Here is a 27,996-nt window from a genome sequence, read left to right as displayed (position 1 = left end):
ACCGTAGTGTTACAGCATACTGTGTATTATATCCATCAGCTGTAATCCACCGATTCAGTAGGTTCGAATTTGCCAGATCTGCCTGGGCTTCCTGCCCTGCAGTCATCTGCCCTGGGTTTTTTCTCCTTTGCCCCTCCGCAGGCGCCTCCTCCCAGAGCAGCTCCCCGGCGTCCAGCACCCCGAACTCCCCTGCCGCCTCCCACCACATGCGCCCCAGCAGCCTGCACGGCCTGTCCCCGAAGCTGCACCGCCAGTACCGCTCCGCCCGCTGCAAGTCCGCCGGCAACATCCCCCTGTCTCCGCTGGCCCACACGCCCTCGCCCACCCAGTCCTCGCCGCCGCCCCTGCCGGGGCACACAGTGGGCAGCTCCAACACCACCCAGACCTTCCCGGCCAAGCTGCACTCCTCCCCCCCCGTGGTGCGGCCCCGCCCCAAGAGCGCCGAGCCGCCCCGCTCCCCTCTCCTGAAGCGGGTGCAGTCGGCGGAAAAGCTGGGCTCCCCGCTCTCCTCGGACAAGAAGGCGGCGCTGCGCAAGCACAGCCTGGAGGTCTCGCACGCCGATTACCGCAAAGAGTCCTTCCACAGCGAGCTGGGCCTGCAGAGCCTGCTGGAGACCGAGGGCGAGAACGCGGCCCCCGCCCCCACCCCCGCCTGCGAAACGGGCTCTCTCAAGCCCGTCAGGAAGCTGGGCCGCCAGGAGTCTCCGCTCAGCAGGGACGCTCTGCTGGCCGGGAGAGACAAGGGCGGGACGTCCCCAGAAGGGAGGAAAGAAGGGCCGGGAACGTCGCCCACCCTGGAGGTGACCTCTGAACCTCCGGAGATTCCGAAAACCCCTGGCCGGAGCGAGCCCTCACAGGGCAGTGTGGGAAAGCAGGGAGATGCAATCAGCAGTACGGCCCCTGGCGCCCAAACGCCAGGGCAGAAACCCTCTTCGTTTGCTGGCGTGTCTAGCAATTTAGGGGTACCCACGATAGAGACAGCAAGCGTAGGCTGTGGCCCCAAAACCCCAGAGAAGATCAAGTCCCAGGAGAATGCCACGAGCCTTGCTGACAGGAAGCATCGAGGGGTGCAGACAGAGGTGACGTTTGTAGGCAAAAAAAGCCTGGATAAGGAGATCCAGAAGGAACAGGAAGTCAAGGCATCGTCCCCTAAGGGCAACCTGCAGGTTGACGCAGCAGGGAAAGTCAGCCCAGGACATGAGAAAGCCCCTGTTACTGCGGTAGTAGAGATGGCTAAAGCTGACAGAATCCAGGACAAAGACAAGGGGTCACAGAAAGGTTCTGCCCCCAATGGGAGAACTCCAGAATCTAGTGCAACAACATCAAATGGAAGCAGCAGTCAGGCCCCAGCTCAAACCAAACAACAAGAGGCCCGAGACAAGAGCATGGCGTCGGTGAACTGTTACAGAGGAGCTCAGGACAAAGAGGAGAAGTGGTTTTTGGAAGTGGTGGAGGAGCACACTACAACTGTCTCCTCTCCTAGCAAATCCAGACCTGTTTCCCCCAGTGAAAGATCCAGTTTTGTCACTCAGCTGACCAGCGTGGCAAAAACTGTACTGGGCCCCATTAAAATGGGTTCCTCCAGTGGGGCAGAGGGAGTCAAGGGCAAAGATAGTCCCAAACCACCTGGAGAGGAGAGAAGAGGAAGCTCTGCAGGAAAGCCTGAGGCTCCAACTGGGAGTAGGCCGGTTACCCTAGCAACGCAGCAGGGCCTAGTCAGCACCAGTCAGCCTGATAAAACAGAAAGTTCCCCCAAATATCATTAGTGTTATAAGGCTGTTTGGAGGAGGAACCTGAAAATTCAAATGCCTTTCAAAGTGTGAGAATGGTGCCAACTTCCACACACACAAGAAACATGTGGATATGTGAAAAGAAATAAAGGGATTTATAAAAGTTAAAGCAAAAGACTATGATTGTAAAGGTGCTTCAGCGGCTGTTTTGAATCATGTACATACAAGCCAGTGCTCTATCATATACATATAAAGGAAAATATCTCTGTGTGAATGCATGATCCATACAGTCTCGGCATAAAAATATTTAGGAGTATAAAGATAAGTGCTTTACCTACTAACAGTGCTGAATACTGTGAACACCAAATTTGGAGCGGCACTGGTTTCAAATGGGCAGGCAATGTGAATAGGTTTGGGACAACCTAGGTTGTGTTACTCCTTAAGACACAGCAAGAAGCAGAGAAATGGCAGTACATTAAGTAAGACTTGACTTACAATGATAGACAGTGGTATTTAAAAACCGAGGAAATACTGCTGTGATTATTTCTTGTGGGAAAAAATAGGTAGATTTTTCATCCTGCAGGGATCACTGCATGCACCGTTTCTGAAACTCTTTGCAGGATGTCTTGGTAGCTACAGTGCACGGAAGTATAAAAAATGTATTCTTCTGTTTGCACCTAATACAGTAGGGTTTCCTTCACACTGCACTGGACCTGGTGAGGTTTGAGATGCGATATTTTGGGGTGGTAATGGGGGCATGTAGCAAATTATATTTACAATCCTTTCTTGTAACTAGGAAGGCATCACAGAAACCTAGTGGTGTAGCTGTGTGCTGGCACCTTTCAGTTCTGTTTTTTTTTTCTCCACTTATTGCTGTTAGGAATAGCAGAGTTCTTTTTTTTTACTGGGAGAAAGACAGAGCCGTTTCTCTGCTCCTTGTTCCAAAGCTTGTAAAAAAAAACTCATGCCAAGGATCCTGTCATTTCTGTAAAAAAAAAAACAAAACAAAACAATGCACGTTACAGTGTGTACTGTACAGAAACGCAAATGCCCAGAAGCTTTAGGTGGAAAGATCTTAAGGGGTTTCAAAGCTGAACAAGTCAGGGTGTGGGGCAGTTCCTTTCAACTTTATATTGTCATGAAAAACCTGAGCGAGCGGCAGCCAAGAAGCTAAGAACTGCTGTTGTTTGGACTGAAGATACTATTTGTTTATCCCGATTTGTGCAAGGTCTTATCGTGCCCCAACTCCGCCCTTAAAAAAAAAAAAACATTGCCTTATTTAAGATCTTACCATCAGATGCAGAGTCCCAGCGTCCTTTATCGCGCCGGCGCGTCAGGTACAGACGTTCTCAGTCCTACACCTTGTTGAGACCCTGTTATTAAAATACGGAAGCGCATTGCTGCCATCTTGGGGGGGAATCCGAGCTATCTCGTAACTGAGACAGCAAGGATCATTTGAGTGTATGACCAACCTGTTATATTTGCAGGAGCTGTGGTTTTAGTGCTTCAACGAACTTACTTACTCTGACTAACGAAGCCATCGTTAGTCAGAACGAAATGTTACGGTTTGTACCTCAAAGCGCGCACGTATCCTTAAAACAAGAACACGTGTGCCGTGGAATCGATTACTTGATGCCCTTGATGGCAGCCATGCGCTTCCTTATGAGACACCCCAGATATGTGTTCATCTCTGGCGTACCCCAGCAAAATGGCATCGGACTCCAGACAGCTACTGGCTATGTTATTCTAACACAAGACAGTATAGCCTGTCGTTGTGTCCTGTATACGAATGTTTCTCATTTTCCTCTGCACCAAATTCTTCTTTGCGTCAGTGCAGCCGGGCTCTTCCGACACTATACTATACAGTATATCCAGATGTGACAAGCGAAAACTTGCGCTTGCCTGCTGTACCTACCCGCTGGACCCTGCTCTTCTGTTTGTCACGGGATGTGCGTGTTTTTAATCACGCTCTCGAACTGGCCTCCACTAGCCTGACCATAAAACGACCCGCTGAGCGGTCCGGCACACTTGAAAAACTGCCCTTACCGAAGGACATTCATTCGTAAATTCTGCGTTACCCCCATGTTGTGGTGAAAAATAAAATGGTTAATTCCAGAAGGAACGCGGTAAACGCGTTATTTCAGATAATGAATCACCAGTTTTCATTCCCACATAACGCTGTGTAAACATAAGGCTGTTTTAAAAATCTTAGTGTCCCGTTTGAACTCGGAGCCTTAGGGTCTCGATGGTTTAGACACATTGTCCAGGAACGCTTCCCTTACACTTCCAAATTGTTTAAATCCGTGATGACGACGTGTCTTACAAGTAAGCGTTTTCGCCACATCCTACAGATATTAAATTTTGAGCCGTGCTGGGTGTGTGCCGAGGAGATCTCAGTAGAAAGCCTAGAAATATATACAGTATATACAGTAGATCGTGTCAGAATTCCAGTAGCAGATTGTTAAAGAGCAGCCGTGTATCCGCAAGAAAAAAAGCAGCTAGGTTTTCAAAATAAAAAAAAGATCTGCTTTAATTTCAGGAATATTTCCAAAAGTCTTGCTAACTTTCAGATCCATGCCAACGTCGCTGGCTGTTGGACCGAACTGTTAATTTTTATGCAAAAACTATGTAAAATGAAATCGTGTGGGTGTTAAAAAAGTGTTCATATACAAATTTCTAAAAATAAAATGTGTTATTTGTGATGTATGGGGCATTAAGGAGAGATATATGCAAGTAATTTTGCGAGGCTGTGGTCAACTGAACATCAGAACCGACTCGCACAGTCGTATGTGTCCTCATCTTTTTTCTTTTGGCTTTTTAAACGCTGCCCTCTAGTGGTGAGTTCTAGTGGCTGTCCCAGGTAAGGAGGGGGTACTGCGAGGACACACACACCCAAACCGTGAGTCCCAAGAATTCGTGACAGTTTTTGACTGTCTTAAAAGTGCAAACCCGAAGCAGCTAGGGGCACACCTGATCAATCGCTGACGGGCGCACGATCAGTCACTGCGAGGCAGTTTCTGGTGCCAAGCAACCACCAGTTTCTGGTGCCATAGCGTGATCCTTCCCGCTTCACCTGCCGGTCGTTAAAAACCGTTTTAGTTCCTCTGTCCCGCTTCTACGTGTCGGCAGCTTCTCTGTTCGACGCGCACCGTATCTACAGATTAGATAACACCGCCAATCAGCTCTTTGTGTGGGGAACGGGAAGTAATTGCTGAAAAGATCATGTGGTGTACCAGTGAACAGGTGTCTGTAAAATGTATCGAGCGTTGCGATAGGAAATACCGCACCTGCTCGGAAACCGCTTGGCGCAAATAGAGTAGTTGTTCAGCTGGAGACAAAATCATTTCTATAGTCGCAGCTTAAATCGACCGGATGACCAGCGGTTTACAAACTTTCTTATGTGTGTCTAAACCGCAGGTAACAAGCTTTTTAGTCGCGCAACAGATTTATTTAGGTGTGAGTTATGATTATACACTAACTGATACCAAATTGGGCTGCCAATTGAGTCTTTATTTTGTACGTATCCTTACCTTAGAGAAGCTAGCGACACCCCTAAAGAGACAGCAGCGCCTCCCTACTCTACGGAGGTCAAAGCCATCGCCCTCAAGTCGTCTTCGGTTTCTTTCGACGTGAAAAATCAGCCCTTTTATTTCCTCGTTTTATTAACACGTAAAAATGAGATATTATGACAAAAATATGGTTGTTGCAGAATTAGTACAGTAGTACACGATGTCCTGTGGAAAAGAAAGTGCTCACTTCTGTTTAACAATATTGTGTTCGCTCAGTTCATGTTTATACGATGTCCCTCTCTGAATAAAGTAACGTGGTAGCGTCAGTTTAATATAATGTGATGGCAAATCTTTTTTTTAATTGTTTTAATTTTCCAAATGCACTTTATTTTTTTGCCATATATATTTACTGTATTTAAATTTATTGATCGGTTATGTTTACATGCGTGCCGCTTTCAAAAGCGCAGGCCTTGGAGTGAGACTGTTTCGTTTCTCCACGTGTTTCTGTATATTTTGTTCGTTATTCTTATTTCAGTAACTGCACAGTGGGGTTACGGTTCATTGAACTTAATTGATCAATTGATTCAATCGTTGTGTGGGTGTTTTTTTGTCGTTGGTTTGTTCTGGGGTTTTTTTCTAGAGCACTTTTTCGTTGTGACTGGGTATGAATCCAACGCAGAAGACAACTGAAGTTCAGTAAATGTAATAAAAACTCAGAGAAATGACAGAAAAGATCGTTTTGTGTCCTGTGGTGTGTGTTTGTCTTTTCTCTTCGGTTAATGAATAGAAGAGCTCTATTGTTTGTCTCAGCTGACTGATCAGGAAGGCAGAAATGACCAGCCGTGATCATGGGAAATAATCCTATCAGTTCATATGAGATAAGATCACTTTATTAGCCATATACAGTTTCTTACATTAGGAATTTGTATTTTCATATTCCCCAGCTTGCTCTCCATGAGACAGACAAAGAAGCTTGGGGTCAGAGTGCAGGGTCAGCCATTTTTACAGCATCCCTGGAGCAGTGGGGTCAATGGCCCTGCTCAGGGGCCCAGCAGAGTAGGATTCCTCTGCCAGCCATGGGATTTCAGCTGGCAACCTTCTAACCACAGGTGCAGATCCTTAGCCACAGAGCCACTGCTCCACCCTTATAGGTCTCCCTAAGTCATCGATGATTAAACACCACGCAAGCAATTATATAGCAATTAAAACTTTTGGCCATTCTTGACTCCACTGAATCGATTAATTCATTTATTATGTTAAACAAAACGTATTCCAGGTCTTTACAAATTATTGATCCGTCTGACCTTCTTGGCTGAGATCTCTCTTCGCCAGACCACGCCTTTTCACTAAAATCCCTAATTAAACACCCCCAGTCATTATTCCTGGTACAAGAAGATCAGTACAAGGCACGTGGCTCCTGTGACACCTGTATCTTAAGAGACTTGGAGGAGCCCGGGGGGCTGTACGGTTCGGAGAGTTCTTCAATTTATCGCTCTTGCATTTCTGATGGGTCCCAGTGAATTCAAACGTAGGATCGCCCTAACTGTTAAGAATTTTAAGAGGAGACGGTTAGTTTTAGTGCTTTCATTATCTTCGTTTCATTAAACGTAGAGTGACTTACTATAACAGACAAAATTAAATAACGTCTTCTAATACCACATCTTATTTGCAACTGAAACAAAGTTTACACACGTAACAGAGAATTAACATTACCAGTTGGGCTGCGCAGCAAAATTGCACATTTTGCTGGATAATATTAAGACACTCCAACATCACATATAATGAACATTATAGTGTAATAAAGAATTTACCATTATTCAGAGCAAATAACCCTGTAAATAAAGAATATAGAAGAAGAAGAAGAAATATAAAGCATAAAGAGGAAACTGTTAGTCTTAGTCCTTTCAATATCTTCGTTTTTTTAAACTGACCTGACCAGCCGCTCCTCCATTCACTCCTTCCAGTCTTCCACATGGCGAACTGGACATTTGGCATCACTGTACCATGAATCAAACCTTATCTATCTACCCCTTACACATTCCAAACCTTTTGTTGCCCAGGAATCGAACCCGAGACAACGGCTAGAAAAGCTGCCGGGGTCAGCACTTTACTATATCTAGAAGCCATATGTGACCCCTACTCTAGATGCAGGAATATTTTTTCCTTTGTGCGTGACTGCACCACCTGGCACTTATAAAAGGGTGCTAGGGCCCTTTCCCTGGCCTCACGTTCTCTTTATCTCCCAGAACAGAACCACCAGCGGGTCTACAGACTACCAAGCGTCACTACTATTGATAAGTGTCATCTTTATTGTCTTGTAATCGCAAAATTCATTCCCTACCCAAAAAAAACACAGAATCCAGGACACAGTAAGTACTCCCCAGGGACACAGCTCCATACCTGCATTAGTACACCATGGACACCAGTAATAATAATTAACTTTATTTTATATAGAAAGGTGGCCTCTCAAAGCACTTTACAGAATGACAACTACAATAAATAAAAAGAATACACAAGATAAAACACTATTACAATATACAGAGGAGACCGTGGATGGTGGTACTAAGTATAGTAGGAGCAGAGGGGTAAAGAATGGAACCAGTAAAGTAAAGGCTCTTCCAAAGAAGAAAGTTTTGAGTCTGGATTTGAAGGGGTTTAGAGAAACTAACTCTCTGATATCCTTGGAGAGAGAGTTCCAGGAGCTTGGGGCCATAACAGGAGAAGGCCCTGTCACCCATAGAGTGTAGATGGGCTTGGGGGACAGTTAGGAGACCAGAATTAGAAGAGCGAGGGGTTGCGAGGTGGGGAGTAGGGCGATAATAGTTCAGACAGGTACTGAGCTGCCAAGCCATGCAGAGCCTTATAGGTGAGCATGAGGATTTTAAAGTCTACACGGAATTTGACAGGAAGCCAGTGCAAGGACCCCAGGATAGAAGTGATGTGAACACTTGCACTAGACCTGGTCAGGATTCTGGCTGCAAAATTTGGACTTTCTACAGTTTGTTCAGAGTAGATTTAGATAAAAAACCTTAGAGAAACAAGATAAGGAGGATAAAACAGACTTTGTAAACCTTGGCTGATCAATTGATCACCAGTTGTGGACAATTACAGAGCATGATGGGGAGGTGTTAGAAACAGGTCATTCCAGATTGGAGAGAATAGCTAAGTGGTCAGAGAGGTCTAGATCAAGTGGGAGCAGACAAAATGGTCATTTGCAATGATTAAATCTAGGGTGTGTCCTTTGTTATGTGTAGGGTTACAACCAATCAATCAATCAATCAGTCAATCAATCAATCAATCAATCAATCAAAGTTTATTTATCAAATGCAGAACATTAAAGAGTGCAGCAGTAGTTGCTGGCAATGAAATGTCTTAAGCAAAAACAAACAAACTGAGTAAGATCAAAACATCCCAGTAGAGAAAGGAAGTCTATAGCCAGACTGGATGACCTTAAATCAATCAATGTATATAATAAAGTCCCCTAGAATAAGGATCCTTTTAAACTTAAGGCATAAAAATGATAGTAAATTAGCTGCATCAGCATAGGAGCAGTGGTCCAAGGTCCCAAAAGAACAGTCCGGCCTCTTTGTCCTCTGAAAACAGCACCTGGCTGGTGAGTTGGTGCTCCAAAGTAAAGAAGCTATGTAAGGCTTGGAGGGACTCTTTTCCTGGGTGAGCCCAGTGCCAGCCACGCCTTGCTCAGCTCAAGAAAGGACATTCACCCTTTTAAGAACGTTTACAATAAAGTAGAGATGCAAAGGAAGAAGTACAGGTTTACTCCGTGCTGAAAAGAGAAAAGAAACGCAACATTTCAGCTATGGAGCCTTCTTTGGGTGTCAGAAGAAGAAGAGTGTGGAAACGTTGTGTTTCTTTCTTCTCCTTTCGGCATGGAGTAAGCCTTCACTTGTTCCTTTGCAGCCTCCGCATGCTGACGCAGCTCCCAACTTGAGCTGTATAGTAGGACTTGTATAGTTTTGCTGGCATGCACACTCATCGTAAGATGTCTATTGTGGAATAACATTTATTTTGTTAGAAAAGAAATGTAGTTTCGGTCATCCGCCTCAATCCCAAGTGTGTCCTGAACAGCCCCCCCCCCCTTGATTTTTTCGAGTCTGACGTCAGGTGGGGGGAGATGGTGCCAGAGCCTTCCTCAGCTGCTCTGTAGACTCCCTGCTGTCCGAGTCCTCTCCTGGGTCCAAGCCTGGAATTGCTCTCACAATCCTTCCATCTCCAGTTCTCTGAATTCTCCTGACCAGGGCGTTTTGAATTCAGGGCCTCGGGACTTGTTCTCAAGGGTGCGCTCTTAGCAACTGGCTGCATACAGACAGTCAGGTGTAGCAATGCATGGTGTATTCGCACCCTGGTCTGGAGGCCACACCCCACCCCACCCCCGGTCACAGGGAAAGCAGTTAAACCTGTCTTGCATCCCCACATGGCCACACATTCTGAACTGTGTGGCAATTAACAAATGTCTGTGCCTGGAGCCTTGATCAGTGGGAAGCTTAAGAATAAGGAAGGACAAACCCCCCCCTTACTGAGACCCTGGCCATCGAGATCCACACTTTCATCCCACACCTTTTTTTTCAGTCTCTGACAATAAGACAGACATCAGCAGCCTGTCTAAAGACCTTACAGAGGATTGTGGTTATTGCTGTCTCTTCTGAAGGCCGGAGCTCACTCAGGTGGAAAAGGGAGAGACTGGACTTGAGACAGGAATATGACTCTGTCCTTCTCCTCCAGACCACACGGCTTCCTCAGCAAAGTTCTTGGATATTTCCCAGTGCCCTTGGGTATAATGCAGACCCTTTACCCCTGAACCTGATGTCTCACAATGCTGTTCACCTGCCAGCCCATGTTTGCATGTTTTATCTCTTTTTCAGCTGACTTAATTTTTTATGCCAATATTTTCTATATTATAATTAAAAAACACTTTTGATACCCTCAATATTTTTTATTGTAAGTGACCAACTGTGTCCAATCTACCCATTTTAACATATTACATTTCTGTGATGATTTTTGTTGTAAAAATGAGGACCAGTCATTTGGGTCACTCACGAGGAATACTTTCTTATGTACTGTATATATATATAGATATATACATAAACACTTCAGGAGGGCCTAATTTCGTTGCCTTCTACGTTTTTTGCGACATGTAGCTACACATTAAACTACACTTCCCAGAAGGCAACAGATAAAACGTCGTGATCTTTTGTAGGTGAACTCAAAAACGGTGATGATGGGGGATCATGGGTAGTGTTTATGGTCACATGAGCCAAGGACCAATGTGAGACAGAATTTGGGCGTTCCGTCGTGATTGACGTATCTTAACCCAATCAATAAAAGGTATGATTGTGCATTAGCCAATCCGAAAAAGCCATGGGCTGGCCCTTCGGTTTTCGTCAGAGCGGGGGCTTGTTATAATTTCCGGAACAGTGAACATCTATTTTCTTCGCCACAGCGTTTACAAGGAAATTTTGAGTTCTGATGTTTTCGTGACTTAAATATCTGGACTCAGATAGGAAGCGCCAGTTATTAAGGATGCTAGTGTTGCACAGAAATAGGCTAAAATTATATTTTTTCTGCTTAGCTGTATTTTAAAAGAGTGATGATACTGACCAGCACTAAGATAAACAAAACAGTGTTTCGATCTTCCTGTCTTCAGCTGTTTTAAGTGAAAAGTTAACTTGTAAATGCTGTTTGCGACGATGGAGATCTGCAAATTTAGGTGAGAACTGTTTTATTTACGAATCTTTTGGATATCGGGGTACTTTTCTGTTAGACACTCTGCGGTTGTTGCATTGTGTTTTGTCCCCTCATCGAGCCGAGATAAAACTAGATTTGAAATGTGTGATGGATTATACTGTGGTAATACATGCGTGCCTTTTAGCGAATTTGGACATTTGCAGTTAATACAATTCACGCACACGCTATGTGCTGCAGAACGAGTATTATTATGTATCGATCCTTAAGTGCATTTACATTGTCAACTAAATTCCGACCTACAGCCTTCTGCTTGCATTAATGAAGAAGGATGAACACATTCTCATATACATGTGTTTTTTTTTTCTTCAAGGGCTTGGAAAATCTTTAAATCTAGAGCTAGGGATGCGAACAAGCCTCTTAAGATCAGCAGCTTTGCTAAAACAATTTCAGTTCATCCCACGATCGTTGCTCCACTCCGGTTTCTATTAACGTGCATTCTGGGGGGAAATGTCGGAATTCTCATTCGAATCACAGGTGACACCGTGCGCCCTACTTGTCGTGCCCATAAATGGCTTCAGCCTAATAATAAAACTGGAACTGGAATTCTATGCTGCTGGTCGTGTTGTGTACACATCTCCTCAAGATGGTCAGTGGTGCGCCCGGAGTTGGTTAATCTTTGCACGGTGGGAGAGGAATTTTAGTTCTATGTTAAAAAATAAGCCGGCGATTTCTTCAGAGGGTTGGCATCTCTTTCTCCGGGGTCAGTCCAGTGATACCGATAAACCACGTTGTCTAACCCGGGGTTGGTCTCTGGTAAAAGCTTTGTAGCCTGGAAGGATTTGGGAGAAGAGAAACGTGGTGCTCTTTCAATCTCCCCTCCCCCTCCTTCTTCCGTGCCGAGAGCCTATATGCAGTGAATGAAAAGCTTAGCCTGTTCTTTTCCTTCTGAATCCAGAATGTAAATCAGGAGCTCTCGAACCCGTTATGTTAATGGGCTTACCTATTGTCTTCCTTACCCCTTGTCAGTGTTGGCTTCAATGCCCCCAACCGATTGAATCAGTAGGTGATAAGGGAACAATGCCTCCTGTGACTTAATCAGGAAGGGCTGTGTTGTCTTGTTCTTGGTCAGGGGTTGGATAATTTAATATAATTCTTTAAAATCGACAACACTATAGATGTCCAAACCTGATACACTGATCAACTGAATATACACCTATGACAAGACGGCTCAAGCACAAATAGAGCAAATAGATTGCTTTTGTTTGCATGCCACCGTGGTCCACAGCACTGGCACCCTGGGGTGAGTTCCTGGGGTACAGTCTGTGTGGAGTTTGCATGTTCCCTCCAGGTTTGTGTGGGTTTCTGTCGGGTGCTCCGCTTTCCACCTTCCACCCACAGTCCCAATCATAATGGTAGTCTAGCTGGCTTCTGGGAAAATCGATATTGGTGTGTGTGTTTGTCTGCGTCTGCCATGCGAGGGACTGGTGTCCTGTCCAGGGTGGACCCCGCCTTGCGTCTGATTGCCAGGTTCGGCTCCATTTCACTTCTGACCCTGAATTGGAAAAAGGGTTTTAGCGAATGGATGGGTGGATTCCTTTTTTTCCGCATGAAATGCACTAGAATATGTGGGCGGAAAGTGAAATTGCTAAAGAATTGTATGAGCTGCTGTGTTGCCCTGCAACTCACAATTGGTGGCCCACTGAATCTCTACAGGTGTGCTCCTGGTCAGTTCCTGGATGGGAGACCTCCTGGGAAAGCTAAGGTTGCTGCCTGACGAGGTATTAGTCAGACCAGTAGGGGGTGCTCACCCTGCAGTCTGTGGGTCCTAATGCCCCAGTATAGTGACAGGTACACTATACTGTAAAAAAAGCACTGCCCTTCAGATGAGATGTAAAATCAAATTCCTGATTCTTCATCGTCGGGGAAAATTCCAGGGTGTTTCTCAAATAGAGTAGTGGTGTCCTGGCCGAACTTCCCCCTGTCCTTTACCAATCATGGCCTCCTAGTAAATCCCCATCTCTGAATTAGCTTCATTATTCTCCACTGATAGCTGATGTGTGATGAGTGTACTGGTGCACTTTGCTGCCATCACATCATCCATATGGGGGCTTCACACTGGTAGTGGTGGAGGGGAGTCCCCATTACCTATATAGCTTTTGAGTAGAATGACCAGAACAGTGCTATCTGAGTGTAAGGAATTATGTAGTATTATTGAAGAGCTTTTCTGCTTATGTAGTGAAATAGCCCCCATTGATTGAGCGTTCCACTTCTATGTGCCCTAGATTTCTGTAGCAGGAAAGCATGTGCTTGGAGTTGAAAAGCCCTACTGTAATATACTATGTAACAGTAGGTTTATAGTCTACAAAATGTCACATGATGGCCTTTAGCAGAGCACAGGGACAGCTGAGGAGCTACACAGAGCACGCATCAGAGGAGAATGGTAGCTGCCCTGATTGATTAGACAATATCCTAAAACTCCAGACACTGTCAAGTACAGAACCTGGGAAATTATACTTCCCAAACAGGGTGTGGGGTGTTTCTGGGAAGGGAAACGAAAAAGCAGACTCCCAGTTGCATAGCAGTGAGATCCATTTCGGGACTCTACGCAGTCCTTTGCAAGATGCAGTTTCTGGTGAAGCAGAATTTGAACAGCTGTGGATCTTATCTGTTAAAGTGATTGACGTTTTTCAGCAAACCTTATCTAGTGCCTTTCAGGGAAAGTGTCTTTCACAAAGTGCTGAATGCCAAAGAGTTCGCACACCTAGGTATTAGCTGTTAAATGCCTTTTTTCACTTGTCAGAATCCCCAATTGATTTACTGTTGTGACTGTTTGCTAAAGGTAAACTGCAGAGAGTATATTTAGACTGGATGGCCATCCAACCAAAAGTGAAACACTTGGTGTTTCTGAAAGATCAAACCCCATTGTGGTCGAGATCTTGTTCGCAGGAGGTGTGGGTTCCACAGTTTTACAAGGTGGGGGGGGGTTGAATTTTTGCTTTTTTTTTCCCCAGTCTCGTGCAAGTCCCATGCCCTTTTTTTTTTGTTCAGTGTTCCTCTTGGCCTCCAGCCTTTGTGAAGTCCTCTTCTGTGGTTAAAAGGGCTACGTTTTAGTTTCTGTTGTGCACGTCGGTGAATGGCTGACGCCTGTCAGGGCCTGTTGTGCAATAGGCAGCCTCAATAGGACTCACTGTCTGTGTGCAAGTGTGTCGTGTTCTTTCTCCCGGAGCTACGTCTCGTGTCTCTTCAGTCTGAGAGCGGATTCCTTCAAACCACGTCACGCGGTGCTTTCCTCGACTGTTTCCTGGTATTGTTTTTCATCTACATCGTGGCCTGTTCCACAAGTAATACAAGAACTGATACCAGGGTGTTTTTTGGGTTAGGTGTGACTTTTTTTTATTAGTTGACCTGATCGCTCTCAACCTCCCCGCCAGGGTGCCGAGGCTATGAGAGTCCCCGAGACGGAAGGCAGCTGCGGACCCCCCACGAGCCACATCCCCGAGGCCATGAATTCGGTCTCTCCCAGCGCAGCGCAGTACAGGGCCGGGGCCCAGCAGGAGGATCTGCTGCCCCCTGCTGGCAGGAGGCCGCCCCGTGACCCCAGGAACTACTTTGGGAACGACGAGCCGGATGAGGTGGACCGCCTCAAAGCCAAGCTGATGTCCGCCTGGAACAACGTCAAGTACGGTCAGTACAGCACATGATCTGTGACCCTGGCTCTCAATCAGAACAGAAGACAGGTTACACTTTGGTCCAGCCTGTCAGTAGCTAGTTAATTCAATGACCTCTTGCAGCCTTTTCTTGAAGGAATCCAACGAATCTGCTTCAACAACATAGCTAGGTAGCTAGTTCCACACCCCCCCCACTCTTTGTGTAAAACAAAAAAAAAAGAGGTCTCCAGCTCTTGGTTTTAAGCACACTTCCGCGCAGCTTCCACGTATCAGTATGTCAAGCTCAGTGTCTTCACTGGACCTGGTATTTGCTCTGCTTGGGGAAGCTGGTCTGTTTTTTCTGATTGCTGTAATATTCTGTATTGGGAAGTTGGGAACAAAACCTGCTTTTCCTGTTACTGGAAGACTGTTCCTTCTCCAGAACCAGAGCTGCCAATGTCTGGTTTAGAAAATAGTTTTTCTTTTCTTGAATTTTAGTTGCCCCGTACGAGCAAAAAATTATCGTCACAGAGCACTGACCTAACAGAAGCAAGTGTTAAAATGAAATGTTGCATTAAACTCTGTAGTGAAACAATAGCTGGCAGCTGAACGTCTTAATTACAGGGTGATGGATTTGTGCGGTCAGGCACAGACAACGGAGAATCATATAGGCTGTAGGGTGATGGACCACAGCTGTAGGGTGATGGAGCAGCTGGGGAAAATGTGTGTTCCTAGCACCAGAGCTTCCTTGTGGCTTTCGTTGTGCTAAATCTCTCGTTTCTCTTCTCCTCCCCCCTTCAACAGGGTGGTCAGTCAAAATGAAGACCAGCTTCAACAAGACCTCCCCCCTGATCCTGCTGGGCCGGATCTACGTGCTCAACGATGAAGGTATGTTCACGCCTGTCAGTGGAGAACACCACTTTGGATTGGCACCGTTCTCCTGTGTGTTGGACAACCGATATTGTGTTTCATTTATTTCAACAGCACATTGATCATATTAACTGTCCGAGGTCTTGCATAGTATCTGAAAACACAGAAAGAAAGCGATATTGATGTGGGGAAGATTTAGATTAGCGGGGCGTGCTGTTCTGAGGACTTCTGGTTTCGTCCTATATAGTACCTATGTGTGCTGCCTGGTTTGATATATGTTGATGTGTAAATGACTGTGATGCAGCAATATGGGTAGAGCCCTCCATTGGGCTGTGCCTTTTTAGGAATATTCTGTAGGAAACAGCTTTTGAATATATTTGAACCCAGCCCTGAGTAACCGTAGTTTCCTTTTAACTTTTTTAAACTTCTTATTAGCTGTAGCACAGCACGCTGAGTTTTTTGTGTGCGGAAATGGCCCAGGGTTTTTAAAGGGGACCCCCCCACGGTTTTGTAGAACCCCCCGAGCCGCTAGGCCCGGTAGAGGTGTCCGATGGTAACCGTGGTAGCGGTGGTCCAGGTTGAGCGGCTGTACCGCGGGCGCCCCGTGACCCAGCTGTCCCTCCCCCTTGCAGACGAGGTGGAGCGCTTCCAGCGGGACTTCGTGTCGCGGGTGTGGCTGACCTACCGGCGGGAGTTCCCGCAGCTGGAGGGCTCGGTGTGGACCACGGACTGCGGCTGGGGCTGCATGCTGCGCAGCGGGCAGATGCTGCTGGCCCAGGGCCTGCTGGCACACCTGCTGCCCTCAGGTCAGTGAGCCTGCCCGGGCCAGCTCTTTCAGCAGAGAGTGATCAGGCAGTGTGAGCAGATTCCAGCTGGTGCTTGTACTCCTGCGATGGGCTGTGAAGTACAAGTGCATGGCTGATTTTTATTCAAGTTGTTTTATTCCTGTGCACCGGGTCATGTCAGGAGGAATATGAAAGGATGCATGTAGATTCACAGTTTCCACATTCTAGCACAAAGGGGTAGAGAGAGGCAAATGCATGGATGCATTGGTTTAACTATTTGGCATTTGTGTTAAAATCTGTAAATGCCAACATGCTAAACAAGTTGGAAGTCTGGGATTTCTCCAGGTTTACCTTGGAGCAAACTTTGCAGGGCGAGGCTCTGATCATCTGCAGAATCTAAGACTTTCTTCCCCTGGAAGAGCTCAGGATTCTCTCCTGTTGAGGTTCGGGCTGAGCCGAGTTACTGCAGGGGTGTTGGTCGCTGTAGCGGTTAATAATGGGGTGTCGTTGCAGAGTGGACGTGGCCGGGTGCCCATCAGCTGGCGGACGTTGACATGGAGGTGCTGAAGCCCCGCTCCCCCTCCCGCGGGGGGCTGTTTCCTGGCCCACCCCTCTCCCGGGCTCCCTGCCAGACTCCCCGGGGGCACGGCAGCGGCGTCGAGGGGTCAGGGAGGAGGGCCCCCCCGGGGCACAGTCAGGACCCGCATTCTGAGGCTGTGCACCGCCGAGTGGTGTCCTGGTTCGGGGATCACCCTCACGCCCCTTTCGGGGTGCACCAGCTGGTGGAGCTGGGCAAGAGCTCAGGGAAGAAGGCGGGGGACTGGTATGGGCCCTCCATTGTGGCACACATCATCTGGTAAGAGCCTAGCTTTCACCCAGCTCTGCACGGGACGAGAGATCTGTGTGTGCTTCTATCAGCTAACATCGGTTTGTGGGGAAATGTTGCACTTGCTCACTTGTGCTGAGTGAACTTGCATGGACTTGACTCCAGGAGCAAGATCTTACGTTATTAATATTTCATCAGGACCTTGACACTGAATTTACAGATGGTTATACTTGTGACATCTGCTCATCTTCAAATGCCAGTACCTGAATCCTAATAAAACACAACACAACACAACCTTTATTGTTATTGTGATGTCAGACTAAGCTCTTTAATGGGATTGTTGGTTATCCCAGATGGCTGTATACATGTCTTATTCTGGCTAATTAATAGTTCTGCTTTGCTTTGAATAGTGGTTTCTATGTACAGTCAGCTGATCGTGGGAGGGGGTGGGGGGTTGATATCAAAACAGGTGCAGGTCTTTGTGCTGGTGCTCCCTGATACTTTCTTCTTTCGGTATGCAAAGGAGAGCCTCCTGCGGCACTTTAGTCGAAGGTCTGGGCTCGTTGCATGTTCCAGATAACTGTTTTAAACTACAGTGATGTCCCGACCTCTCCTGAAAGATTCATGCAGATTTTAACCTTGTATCTGTTTTCCCAAAAACTTCCATGACCATTTAAACCATTGCTGCTAGGAGACTGTGTATAATCTAGAAGGAAGCTCATCTCTGAAGGGATTCCTCTTCTGTCTTTCCAGCAAAGCTGTTGCAAACGCCACAGATATCCGAAATCTGGCGGTGTATGTATCTCAGGACTGTACTGGTGAGTGCCCTGCGTTTTACCTTAACTTTCACAACCTCAAAACCCTGTACCTTATGTCTAGTTTGCTTAAGACTGGCCTGACTCCTGGTCACTGTGGAGTGATTAACAGTTTTGCAGCTGCAAGGCGATTGCCACAGGCCAGGGTTTGAGCTGTGCTGGTGTCTTTCTGCTCAGTGTACAAGGGCGATGTGGCGAGGCTGTGTGAGCAGGGCGTGACGGAGGGCTTGTCTGCACCCAGCCCCAGCTGGAAGTCGGTCATCATCCTGGTTCCTGTCCGCCTGGGGGGTGAGACTCTCAACCCAGTCTACACGGAGTGCGTCAAGGTACTGCTATTCCTGAACAGAGGCTCTGCGCCTGTCGCAGGGGGAGTTTCAAGTTCTTTATGGTCTTCAGTGCCTTACAGTATTGAATACCCTGAGTGCAAGACTCCCGCCCCATGAATAGTGTGCTCATCTGTGGCAGGCGAACATGTGTTGACTTGAACCTTCAGGCCTGTTTGCTCTTCCTGGGCAGCAGTGTGGATGGTGGTCAAGGCTCCAGGCTCTGGACCAGAGGGTCATGGATTCAAACTCCAGGTGGTGGATGTTGCTGCTGTACCCAGATTTTTTCCAGCACTTGTAGCTCTTTAAAGGTCTAAAATTCCAGACCAATCTCTTGTTTACATACAAATTATGCAGCTTTAAACTATAGATCAATTTGGATGAAGTATCAACCAGAAGACTTTGATATTCAGTGACTATTACGCAGCCAACACCTAAAATATGAGTGATTCCTGCCAGTGGGGGAATTCTGTATAGTGCACTACATCTCTGTGTGAGTGGTTTCCTAGCCTATCTAAAGTGTTTTGCCATGTCTTGCAGTGAGCGATGTAATTTGGAAATGTGAGCCCTGCTCATGACACCAGGAATGTCTCCCTTTCTCTCTCCTTGTAGAGCATTCTCAGTTTAGACTGCTGTATTGGAATCATTGGGGGGAAGCCCAAACACTCCCTCTACTTCATTGGGTTCCAAGGTAAGATGTGGAAAGAATATGGCACAGTCTGAATTTTTGGCATCGCTGCATCTGTTTCTGACCATTCCTCCTGACCTTTTTCTGCTGGACAGATGAGCAGTTGCTGTATTTGGACCCACACTACTGTCAAGCTGTGGTGGACGTCACTAGAGACCACTTCCCACTGGAGGTTAGAACTTTCCTAGTTCTTTTTTAGGAACACTGTGCAGCCACAGAGCACTGTCGTTCTGCAGGGGGAAATCACTCATGCCCTCCTTCCCACCGCCTGCATTGTGTAAGAGTCTGCGTCCTTGTGCTTATTAAAAGGACTTGCTGTGTGAGGAAGAGATGATTCCAAAAATGGGGAGCATTTTTAGCTAGTCCTCTTGCAATGCTTATTTCTATGGGCAGAACCAACATCAATCCATTTCATCCAGTTCAGGGTCGTGGTGAGCTGGAGCCTATCCTGGCAAATAACGGGCACAAGGCAGGGGACACTCTGGACGGAATGGACGGAAGGGCCAGTTTGCTCATTAGCGTATTAACCTACCAGTAGGCCTTGAACTGTGGAAGGAAACCCATGCAAACCAAGGGAGAACATGCAGACTCCACACAGATAGCACCCTAGATCCAGAATTGAACCCAGGGCACCAGTGCTGCTCTTTTTGTGAGCCACTGTGCCACCATGCTGCCCCTGTTATTCATCTAACCATATTCCTGTAAGGCCTGACCTTAGAAATAAGCATTTAACTGATTTGACAGAGTTGCTGGTGAACGGGATGAGTCTTGAGACAAGCGGAGGATTAGGATGTTCATCCTGTTCAGCAACAGTGTGTGTGTTAAAAGCCATGCTTCCCTGCTGTCGCTCAGCTGTTAACCCGACTGCTGTGGCGCTGAGGAGTATCAGTTAAGTTTCTGTTGAGAGGGCAAGACAGAGCTGTTGTACACTTGAATAAGGTACCTCACTCGCATTCCTCCAGGTTGGCTTTAGAAAAAAAAAGATTAAGAAAATGTACTGACCCTATTTTCTCTCGCTCTCTTTGCCCCTCCCCCAGTCGTTTCACTGTAACTCCCCGCGGAAGATGAGCTTCAGCCGAATGGACCCCAGCTGTACCATAGGCTTCTACGCCAGGAGCAGGAAGGACTTCGAGTCTCTGTGTTCGGCTGTCACGGCTGTGAGTTTCCTGTTTGCTCCTTCCCAGCTGTTTTTCCTTTTTAACTCTGCTCCCGGACTGAGAGAGAAGAATAGGGTGCCCCAATTTAGGACCTAATACAGCAACCCCCCCAGCTAATGAAGAGCAGATGTGCCAGGCTGAGACACAACACTCTTCTAACCTCTAATTGTGGGGCACCAGCGCCTGATAGGCCGGTATCAAATAATGAAACCACTCCGACAGGTCGCACTGATGAGGGGGTGCGTCTTCTTGTCCCCCGATTCCTGTGTGGATACGGGGATTGTTGCTTCCGAGTCATCTTCAGGTGTGAAGGGGGAGAGACAGGAGAAGCACGAAGCACAAGGGAGAGGAAGTGTCTCCAAATGAAGGGAGTAACTCCAAAAAGATGAAGGCCCAGGACATGCATGATGTAAATTATGCAGGAAAAGTAGTGGAAATGTAATTTTGTTGGTAAAAAAATGAGTGGGAACCCTGCCTATGGAGAGCAGACATTTCACACGGGTTGTGAGACTTAAGAATTCCTTGCCAAAGTCTTTGAAGGCCACCTTCAATTTTTTTAACTAGATCACACTTAAAACGTTTGCTTGCTAGAACCGATGCATCGTGCTGAGCTCCTTTCGACTCTTGGTTTTAATTCTGCACCATGTAGTCTGGCGTGTTGCTGTGGCCCGAACGTCCGCTCAGGATCCCCGTTTTTTCCCTGCAGGCGCTGGCTTCCTCCCCCATGGAGAAGTACCCCATCTTCACCTTTGCGGAGGGGCAGAGCCAGGACTACGTGCTGGGAGAGCACGCTGGAATGCCCTCTGCGCACCGGGGCTGCATCCTGCCCGCGGGACACCTGTCCAGGACGCATGGGGGCAGCATGGATGACTTTGTCTTGTTGTGACCTCGCGGGGCGACCGCCAAGGAGCCGCCCTCACCCCCTGCTCTTCAGATAATGTGGCCCACGGGGGCCGGCAGTCTCCTTCGGCCTCCTGTCCGTCTGCAAGCCAGTGGACTGGACAAGGAGACCTTTCCTGGGTCTTAATCGGCGGCTCATTGAGACGCACATGTGCGATTCTTCCAGATGTTACAGCTCGCGAGGACTGGAGTCGCTAATCCTGGTTTTAGGGTCTTTTGTTTTTTTTGTTTTTAATCGGCAACTTGAAAGGGTTGTACCCCTTTAAGTAGCCCAGCGTCCTACTTATCCATGCCATTGCAAGACTTTGATCCCTCCCTTGTTAATTGAAGCGGTCCTGAATGAACTGACCCCTTTGCTGACTACTCTTAAGTTAAGGATCGTGTGGAATAAGTACTTGTAACTGCATGGAGTGGAAGAACTGCTGGCTGTCTACATTTGTCCACTCTGCTGTTGATTTCTCATGTGATCGTGTGCTCTGTACCACACGGCTGGTACCCAAATAGTTCCGGTGCTCTCAATTGCTGCATTGTTCTGTGGCCTACAGTGCCAGTTTGCAGTCACAAACTCTAGTTAGCTCACGTTAACACTAGCAGGAAATGTTAAATGACTTCCTCAGTTGTACAGTCTAGAAGATGGGAGTCTAGATTTTGTTTTGCATCTTTTGGTGGTGTTTTTTTATTTATTTTATTTCTTCAAAACAAATTGTTCCGGGGATATGCTGGACAGGTGCAGACGGCTGAGTTGGAAATGGGAACAACCTGTTCTGAAAGAAGGGCAGTTGTTCCCGAGTTGGGTTAGCGCTGAGCCCTGGGTATGCAAATCTAGCCGGCTTTCTTTTTTTAAAGACGTTTTTACAATCGGACAAAGTTCTTTCGTTTAGTATGTGATTATATTTATAAAACGGCAAAGGAGTTTTTAGTGATTGAAGATTGTCTTCTCGAAGTGCTCCCCCTCTTGGAAGATGAATTCTGCATTGCACAGCTCTGTTTAACACTGATGCTTGAAAAGGTTCTGCACACGCCCTTTGTGAGTAAAACCGAGTAACTCGTAGGCTCACGTTAGCAAAGTGACCTTTAGGCTTATAGTAATAGGGCAAAAGATCTCAACAGTCACTGCTCCTCTCTGTGTGCTGTGAACAGAGGCCTTACCTGAAATTCATCTGCAAGCCAAAGTATCGAAGTGTGTTATCTAAGCAGAGAGTGGAGGATGCTGTTAAACTTGTCATCTTTTCAGGAAGTCGGTTCTTTCCTGCATGGTAAGCGCAGATAATGGGGCAAATTAGCCATGGGGTTAAGCATTCCTCTCTTGAGGTAGAAAACAGGCCCACCTGTGTCGGCAAGGCCCCAGTCCAGAAGACTCTCTAATCTTTCCCAAATCCTCAGAGCCACTAAAGCCTGTTGCTGTGGGTCTTCAGCTGGTCCTGTCCTGGAGGACAGGCACATTTTAGATCTTATATCCTTCTTTAGAGAGCTGGCTCTTTAAGGGCTGCTGAAAGGTACTGCACTGCTGTAATTCAGTTGGCTCAAGAACTGAGTGGGAAAACATTCAGACCTATCGAATTGGAATGGGGGACCCCAAACTGAATGGTGTGGCAGATTGTGGCCTTTTAAGGATCCTAGTGCTGACTCCTGGCTCGTACAGCTGTAACACATGTTCCTCTGGCTTCTGCATTGTGGGATTATGCCCTGATCGGATACCCATGTTGAATATGTCGAGTCTAGGAAGAACATCCTACCTCTCGGGCCAAACGAAACTGCCATCGCAAATACAGCCTGATGTTTATATTTGCAGGTCGTGTTCGGACTTCTGTCCAGTCAAGCACCTTCCATGTGAATCTGGCCACACAGATCTTCCCCACTGGGTTTTCATCACAAATTGCACTCGGGTAATTTTGTTTCTGTGCTGGATAGTGGCCTGATTCACCACGTTGAAGTGCTGAATTACACTTCAGTCAACAGAGCAGTACAGCAGTAGTCCCTCCTCTCTGCAGGCACTGTCCCCCTCTGGGTCAGTTTCGCCCGCCGCCGCCCACGTCTGGATTTCAGCGGTCGTCTTTGTCTAGTAGCCTGCGCTTTCAGGTTTACACCAGCAAGTTGAGCAGCATGTTCAGATCCGTCCCTCTCCCAGTCAGTGTTTGTACTGTTTCCATCATGGCCGGAAGTGCTGCGTGTTCTGCTTTGATGGGTGCCAACGGAGAGCTTTGTGATTTCTTTCTACATCCCTAGCTCTTTGACACCTTCTCCTTGATCCCCCGCCCTTCTGGTTTTAAGAGTTAAATCAGTTTTTATCGGCATCTTTCTGACTGGTCTTGGCACACAAACTTGAGGGGGTGGGTGGTTAAGTCGCCCCGTCTTCATAGCTACACAGTCTGGGCTGGCTCTGTCAGGCATTGTCTGTGTAGTGTGGAGTTGAGGCCTTTCTAATATACAGCCCTGAACCTTATGTGCGAAGTCAGCATTAGCCTTCCTATGAAAGGTTATTCATCTGACGCGGCCCATCTTTCGGTGGACAGGACGGCTCTGCTCATGCCACTGACTTGAAAGTGACAGTGGATCCAGGCCTAGGTGGTCGTATGCATCAGTGCTTTGCTAGCATGCGCTCTCCTGCCAGGAAAAACCAAAAATCACTACTGCAGGGTTGAAGTACAGGTGCTGAGCTCCCATAGCTTTGCCTTTTCCCGGTCATAGAAAAGCTCTGGTTCGAGTACCATGATGCCTGCAGTTACTATGCACCATTAATTTATTGGGCCTAAAATATTTGGGACAAAGGAGCAACCGAAGGACCATAGCAAATCGGTGCTAATGTAACGCTTGGCCACATCTGTTTGCTTTCTTTTCCTAGCACCCATGTTTCTGGAGTCTATTGATTCTTCCCTCTGCATAGTGGAGAAAGATCTAAGATGTCATTCCAGCCACAAACCCACACAGCAGGCCATGCACAACCCGATCGTCACGCCCGACTTTGTATCGGGAGTATAGTTCTTGATGCGTATCTACTGTGTAAATTATCTGACTCCAGTGTTGGACCCCTGCTGTGTGATGCAGTTTTCTACCTGGGGATTGTACATTTAAAAAAAAAAAAACTTTATATGTACTGTGTATATTTAAACACTTCCGTTTAATTCAATGTTTAAAGTTAGGAACATTTTTTTTTTTCCAAACAAAATCATCAGGTCTAGTTCTCCTTGCATTCAGATTTATTGTACTTAAAAAGATTCTGAAAGCAAACTAATCCTCTTCCTGTGTCTTTCCACGGAAGAGTTTGCACAAAACATGCTGAAAAACAATAAATTGTTTTTTAAAAGAAGAAAGAAATTTACAACGATGTCTGCTTGTTTTAATTGCTTTTTCTTGATTTACCTTTATATTAATGGAAAAAATGAACAACTGTAGGGTGGGTTTCTGTGAATTTTATTGAAAATCTCTCCCCAGTGAGATGTTCATAGGGTGGCTTCAATTAACAGTACAGTATGGAGTGTGATAATAAATTAAAGGTTTAATGATAGAAGCCAATGCAAATACAAGAGCAGTGAGTGTTGCCCATTTCTACTGGTTTGAGATTTCTAGTGTTCAAGCTGGTTCGAGTTACCTGCAGCAAAATGACCTAATTCTGTTCTGGGGGGGATTTATCGGCTGCTTTCTTTCCAAATTGGCGCTGTACAACCTGAATTGTCTTATTTTCTTAATCAGAACAGTTCACCTGCTTCCAGCTCTCTAGAGCTAGGCTCGATGTACTTGGTGGACCCAGTTATTTGAACTGGAGGGGAAAAAGTATGCTGTATATGGGATATGATTTTTCAAATGTATTTTATAAACTATGTGGGATTTGCTGGACTCTGGAGCAAGAGGTGTTCCAGTGTTGTACTGCCTCTCCTCGACTGCTTCTAACGGGCTGGGTAGGGAGAATGGGGGTGAGGGTCAGTAATTGGGCAGCACTGGTCTCCTGGCAGAGGTGCAGTGCCGGAGGAAGACACGCAAGTGGCACTGTGGCACCAGCCTCTGAGAGAGTCCATGGTCCTTGCTAGAATTCCCATAAGGCTTGTCCAGGATGGTGGTCGAGACGTGCTGCCAGGGCCAGAAGACACCTGCTGCTCTGCCCGTCCTCCCTCCCCCAATCAGCGCCGGCGTGCTGAGTGCGTCCAGGCCGTCCCGGAAACGGCTTCACGGGTTCGGGCCTGCGCGCCGTCGCGGAGACAGGCAGCGTCGGCCGCGGGCCGGGTGTCGGGCTCCGCGGTTCCGCCGGGATAAACGTGCCGCCGGTCCCTGAGGAGGGCGAGGTCTTCGACTCCACTCCTGGGCTTCCTGGAGTCTGAGCGCTGGGGCTCCATCCCGCGACCCAGCGGCAGTCTCATCCTCCTTTTCTCGAGAACCTGGTGTCTTCTGGGTTTTTTTCCCAAACTGATTAGTCATTTAAAAAAAAAGATATCTTCTGACCTAAGCGGGATTTTGCTTGACCCTTCATTCTCACTTTTTAACAGATGATAAAACTTAGGGAGAGGAAAAAATAGTTTCCAGGGACCACTTTAAACATGTTGCCAAGGTACCTTTCGGAACATACGAATATAGGAGACCCTGGGGAAATGCACGATTACTGCGTAAAAACGCTTAGCGACCAAACTATTTACGCTCTCTGTGCGATTTCTGAATCTACTCTGGTGCTAGAGTACGGGTGAAAGGAGGTTATTTGGTAAACGACAGTGTACTGCTCTTCAGGTGCAAGACGTGAGCGAGCCGCGTACGCGCACTCGGCGCTGTTTGAGAGTAACCCCATCCCCCACCTCGTCCAACACGTCCGGCTGAGCCGCACCGGCCGGCCTCTTTGCCGCGGCGCATTCCGCCTGCAGTGGTGCCGGCACTGCGCCTGCGCTCGGACAAGCCGGCCGGGTTTTAGAAAAAACAAAACAGAGAGAGAGAGAGTGGAGGAGGGGGGGCGCTAACGCTCAGACTCTATGGTTGGTGTGGCTGGAGAAATACAGTCAGGCGACAGAGAGAGGGAGGGGGGTGCAGCCAGCAGGGAGCTCTTTGTTTCCGCAGAAAGCGAGGGGGAAGACGCGCCGGTGAGACCTGCATTTGCCCTGAGCTGGTAAGCGCCCCTCGATTATTGCTCCGTTGAGTCTCTACGTGGCCTTTTCACGAAAACGGGTCCTATTTTTTGCCTTTTTTCCCCTTCGTTCATTTGTTTGCCGGTCTGGAGCTTTTCCTTCTTTCCTTTTCCTCCTCCTCCTTCCCCTGCGCTCGGCTCGTCAGCTGAAAGATGTTTCTCCTTGGTCCGTGTGCTTGTGAGCCACCGCTCAGCTCGAATGAATGAAATTATTTTATGGGGGAAATACAGACCGGGAAGGGTACGGGAGGCCGGGCGGATCAATACACTTAAAAAATAACGTTTTGCCTTTTTTCGCTGCTGGGATTTCTGAAAACATCAACTTAAAATATATATCCAGCGTAGGCTAAGCGAGAGAAACCAGCATGGCCGGCTGGTAGCTCTTTGTCTCCCGATTTTCACCCTTTGTATCCAGCTGAACGAAATTCCAGTTTTTATTCGAAAAATGAAGAATTTAAATACCCCCTTCTCACACGGCCAAGTTCAGAGAGACATTTTTTTCCTCCATAATAAAAGCGTCTGATAATGATGTATAGGCGTTACTGTGTTTCTTTTTACAATGAGAACAAGCTTTTGTGAGGTAGGTTAATATTGACTTTTTCCGATGCTGAAATAATTTAAATGTATTTATTCTATTACTGTACTCATCGCACCTAAACACGAATAAACGCCTTTTCAAAGCCGCCAGACTCTACTATGGCTGTTTAGACGTTTTTTTTTCCTTTCCTTGTTGATGTTGGTAATGTTGAGACTGCCTGTTTTGTTATTGGACAGACATTTTGTGTTTATTCCAAATTATCATAACGTGTTTAGGATAGAAGATACAGAAGAAATATTTAAATGTATATCTCCCCAATCGGTTATAAGTATCAGGTACGTTTTATCTTTAGGAAATGTCATTTTTATACTTTGAAAATGACTGTATCTGTCCCACCAGTTCAACTCGAGTTTTCAAATTGAAGGATTCTTTAGGATTTGAAGCCTGTGCATCTGAGGGGTTAAAGGCCTCAAAATTAACATTTTACTTAACAAATCAACAACACAGACGTTATTTAAAAGTTGTAATAGCCCCGTCGCACTCTACCTTTCTTGTAAAAGGTTGTAGTCCGGGATGGTGTTTTAATTTTTCCCCATTTTAGCTCTCGGTAAACTTCCCTGTCGCCAATTCTGTCCTGTCTGCAGTCGGTGTATGAACCATTCTTAAAGGTTTACAGCTACCAGGGTGTGTAAAAGTCAAGTGTTTAATTGAGAATTTTCTATCATTTGGAGAGCTTTTGTAAGCTTTTGAGTCCACATAAAACTCTCTAGCAGCGTTAGGTTGTGTAGGTAAATTTGGGATGCTTTTATCAATGAATATTTGGGGGGTCCATTAGAGTTGCAGCCTCCAGCTACACAAAAAAGTGCTTTTGTAGGGGGGGCTGTAGCCATGGGTTCAGGGAACTCTAATCTGGGTTGTCAAAGGAAAATACGTATGTTCTGTTTTCCTTACTTACGCCACAACAGTGGTTTTAAACCAAACTCTTCTTTTCTCGGAGAAAGTGTGCCGGCCCGTTGCGCAAGGTCTTGGGTTCCCTTCTGCTTTTCTGTATTATGCACAACCCCAGTCCTCTCCGTGCCCACCCCTTGTGTTGTTGTGACCTCCATGTGTAAGTGTTTTATTTGCAGAAAATGGAGTTTTCTCCAAGGGCTTGTTGTAAGTGTGTGATGGACTGGTGTCCCACCCAGGGTGAATCGTTCCTTGCGACTGTTGCTTGCAAGGATAGTCTCTGGGTCTCGCTGCAACCTTGGGCTGGATGGATAGTTTTCCCGCTGCCAATCTGAAGAGGACTCAACAGGAAAATGGCAGTGAGACCACCTCATCAGGATGCGTTTGTGCTAAAATGCTGGATCGTCACAGTGTCTTTCACTTTCAAATGATCGTGCCCGTCAAGATCAACAAGAT

The 27,996-nt window shown here is 46.8% G+C and overlaps 3 protein-coding genes across 23 annotated transcripts in view; all 3 read left to right on the top strand.

The window, feature by feature from the left end:
- LOC102689596 (microtubule-associated serine/threonine-protein kinase 1) overlaps positions 1 to 5,973 on the top strand; it is a 69,997-nt gene extending 64,024 nt beyond the window's left edge. For all 5 annotated transcript variants that reach the window (XM_069195830.1, XM_069195831.1, XM_015349173.2 and 2 more), the window contains one exon: positions 142 to 5,973. In XM_069195830.1, coding sequence (XP_069051931.1) covers positions 142 to 1,766 — 1,625 coding nt within the window. In that variant the 3' untranslated portion in view covers positions 1,767 to 5,973. The remainder of the gene's footprint in view (positions 1 to 141) is intronic.
- A 4,682-nt stretch (positions 5,974 to 10,655) lies between these two features.
- On the top strand, positions 10,656 to 24,275 carry atg4da (autophagy related 4D, cysteine peptidase a). Its single transcript, XM_006631608.3, has 11 exons — positions 10,656 to 10,964; positions 14,374 to 14,626; positions 15,394 to 15,477; positions 16,092 to 16,265; positions 16,758 to 17,100; positions 17,824 to 17,888; positions 18,063 to 18,211; positions 18,821 to 18,899; positions 18,992 to 19,068; positions 19,934 to 20,053; positions 20,760 to 24,275. Exons 2-11 carry the CDS (start codon positions 14,386 to 14,388, stop codon positions 20,937 to 20,939), a joined length of 1,512 nt encoding a protein of 503 aa, XP_006631671.3. The 5' UTR covers positions 10,656 to 10,964; positions 14,374 to 14,385; the 3' UTR covers positions 20,940 to 24,275.
- Positions 24,276 to 25,799: 1,524 nt separating this feature from the next.
- smarca4a (SWI/SNF related BAF chromatin remodeling complex subunit ATPase 4a) overlaps positions 25,800 to 27,996 on the top strand; it is a 36,563-nt gene continuing 34,366 nt past the window's right edge. For 8 of the 17 annotated variants that reach the window (XM_069195813.1, XM_069195822.1, XM_069195816.1 and 5 more), the window contains exon 1: positions 25,802 to 26,036. The gene's annotated coding sequence lies outside the window, so the exon portion shown is untranslated. Of the gene's footprint in view, positions 26,037 to 27,996 lie in introns of all 17 variants that reach the window. The other 9 variants (XM_069195826.1, XM_069195825.1, XM_069195827.1 and 6 more) reach the window with 2 other exon arrangements.

This window comes from Lepisosteus oculatus, chromosome 11 (genome assembly GCF_040954835.1).
Source record: "Lepisosteus oculatus isolate fLepOcu1 chromosome 11, fLepOcu1.hap2, whole genome shotgun sequence".
Lineage (NCBI taxonomy): Eukaryota > Metazoa > Chordata > Actinopteri > Semionotiformes > Lepisosteidae > Lepisosteus > Lepisosteus oculatus.
The sequence above is the reverse complement of the archived record's forward strand: the minus strand, read 5'-3'. Positions and strand labels throughout refer to the sequence as shown.

Bases quoted from the DNA above. Each gene is read 5' to 3' on its own strand.
- atg4da (XM_006631608.3), top strand. From the start codon at position 14,386: ATGAGAGTCCCCGAGACGGAAGGCAGCTGCGGACCCCCCACGAGCCAC. The intron at 16,266-16,757 runs GTCAGTGAGCCT...GTGTCGTTGCAG, and splicing joins GGCACACCTGCTGCCCTCAG to AGTGGACGTGGCCGGGTGCC. The intron at 18,900-18,991 runs GTAAGATGTGGA...TCTGCTGGACAG, and splicing joins CTACTTCATTGGGTTCCAAG to ATGAGCAGTTGCTGTATTTG.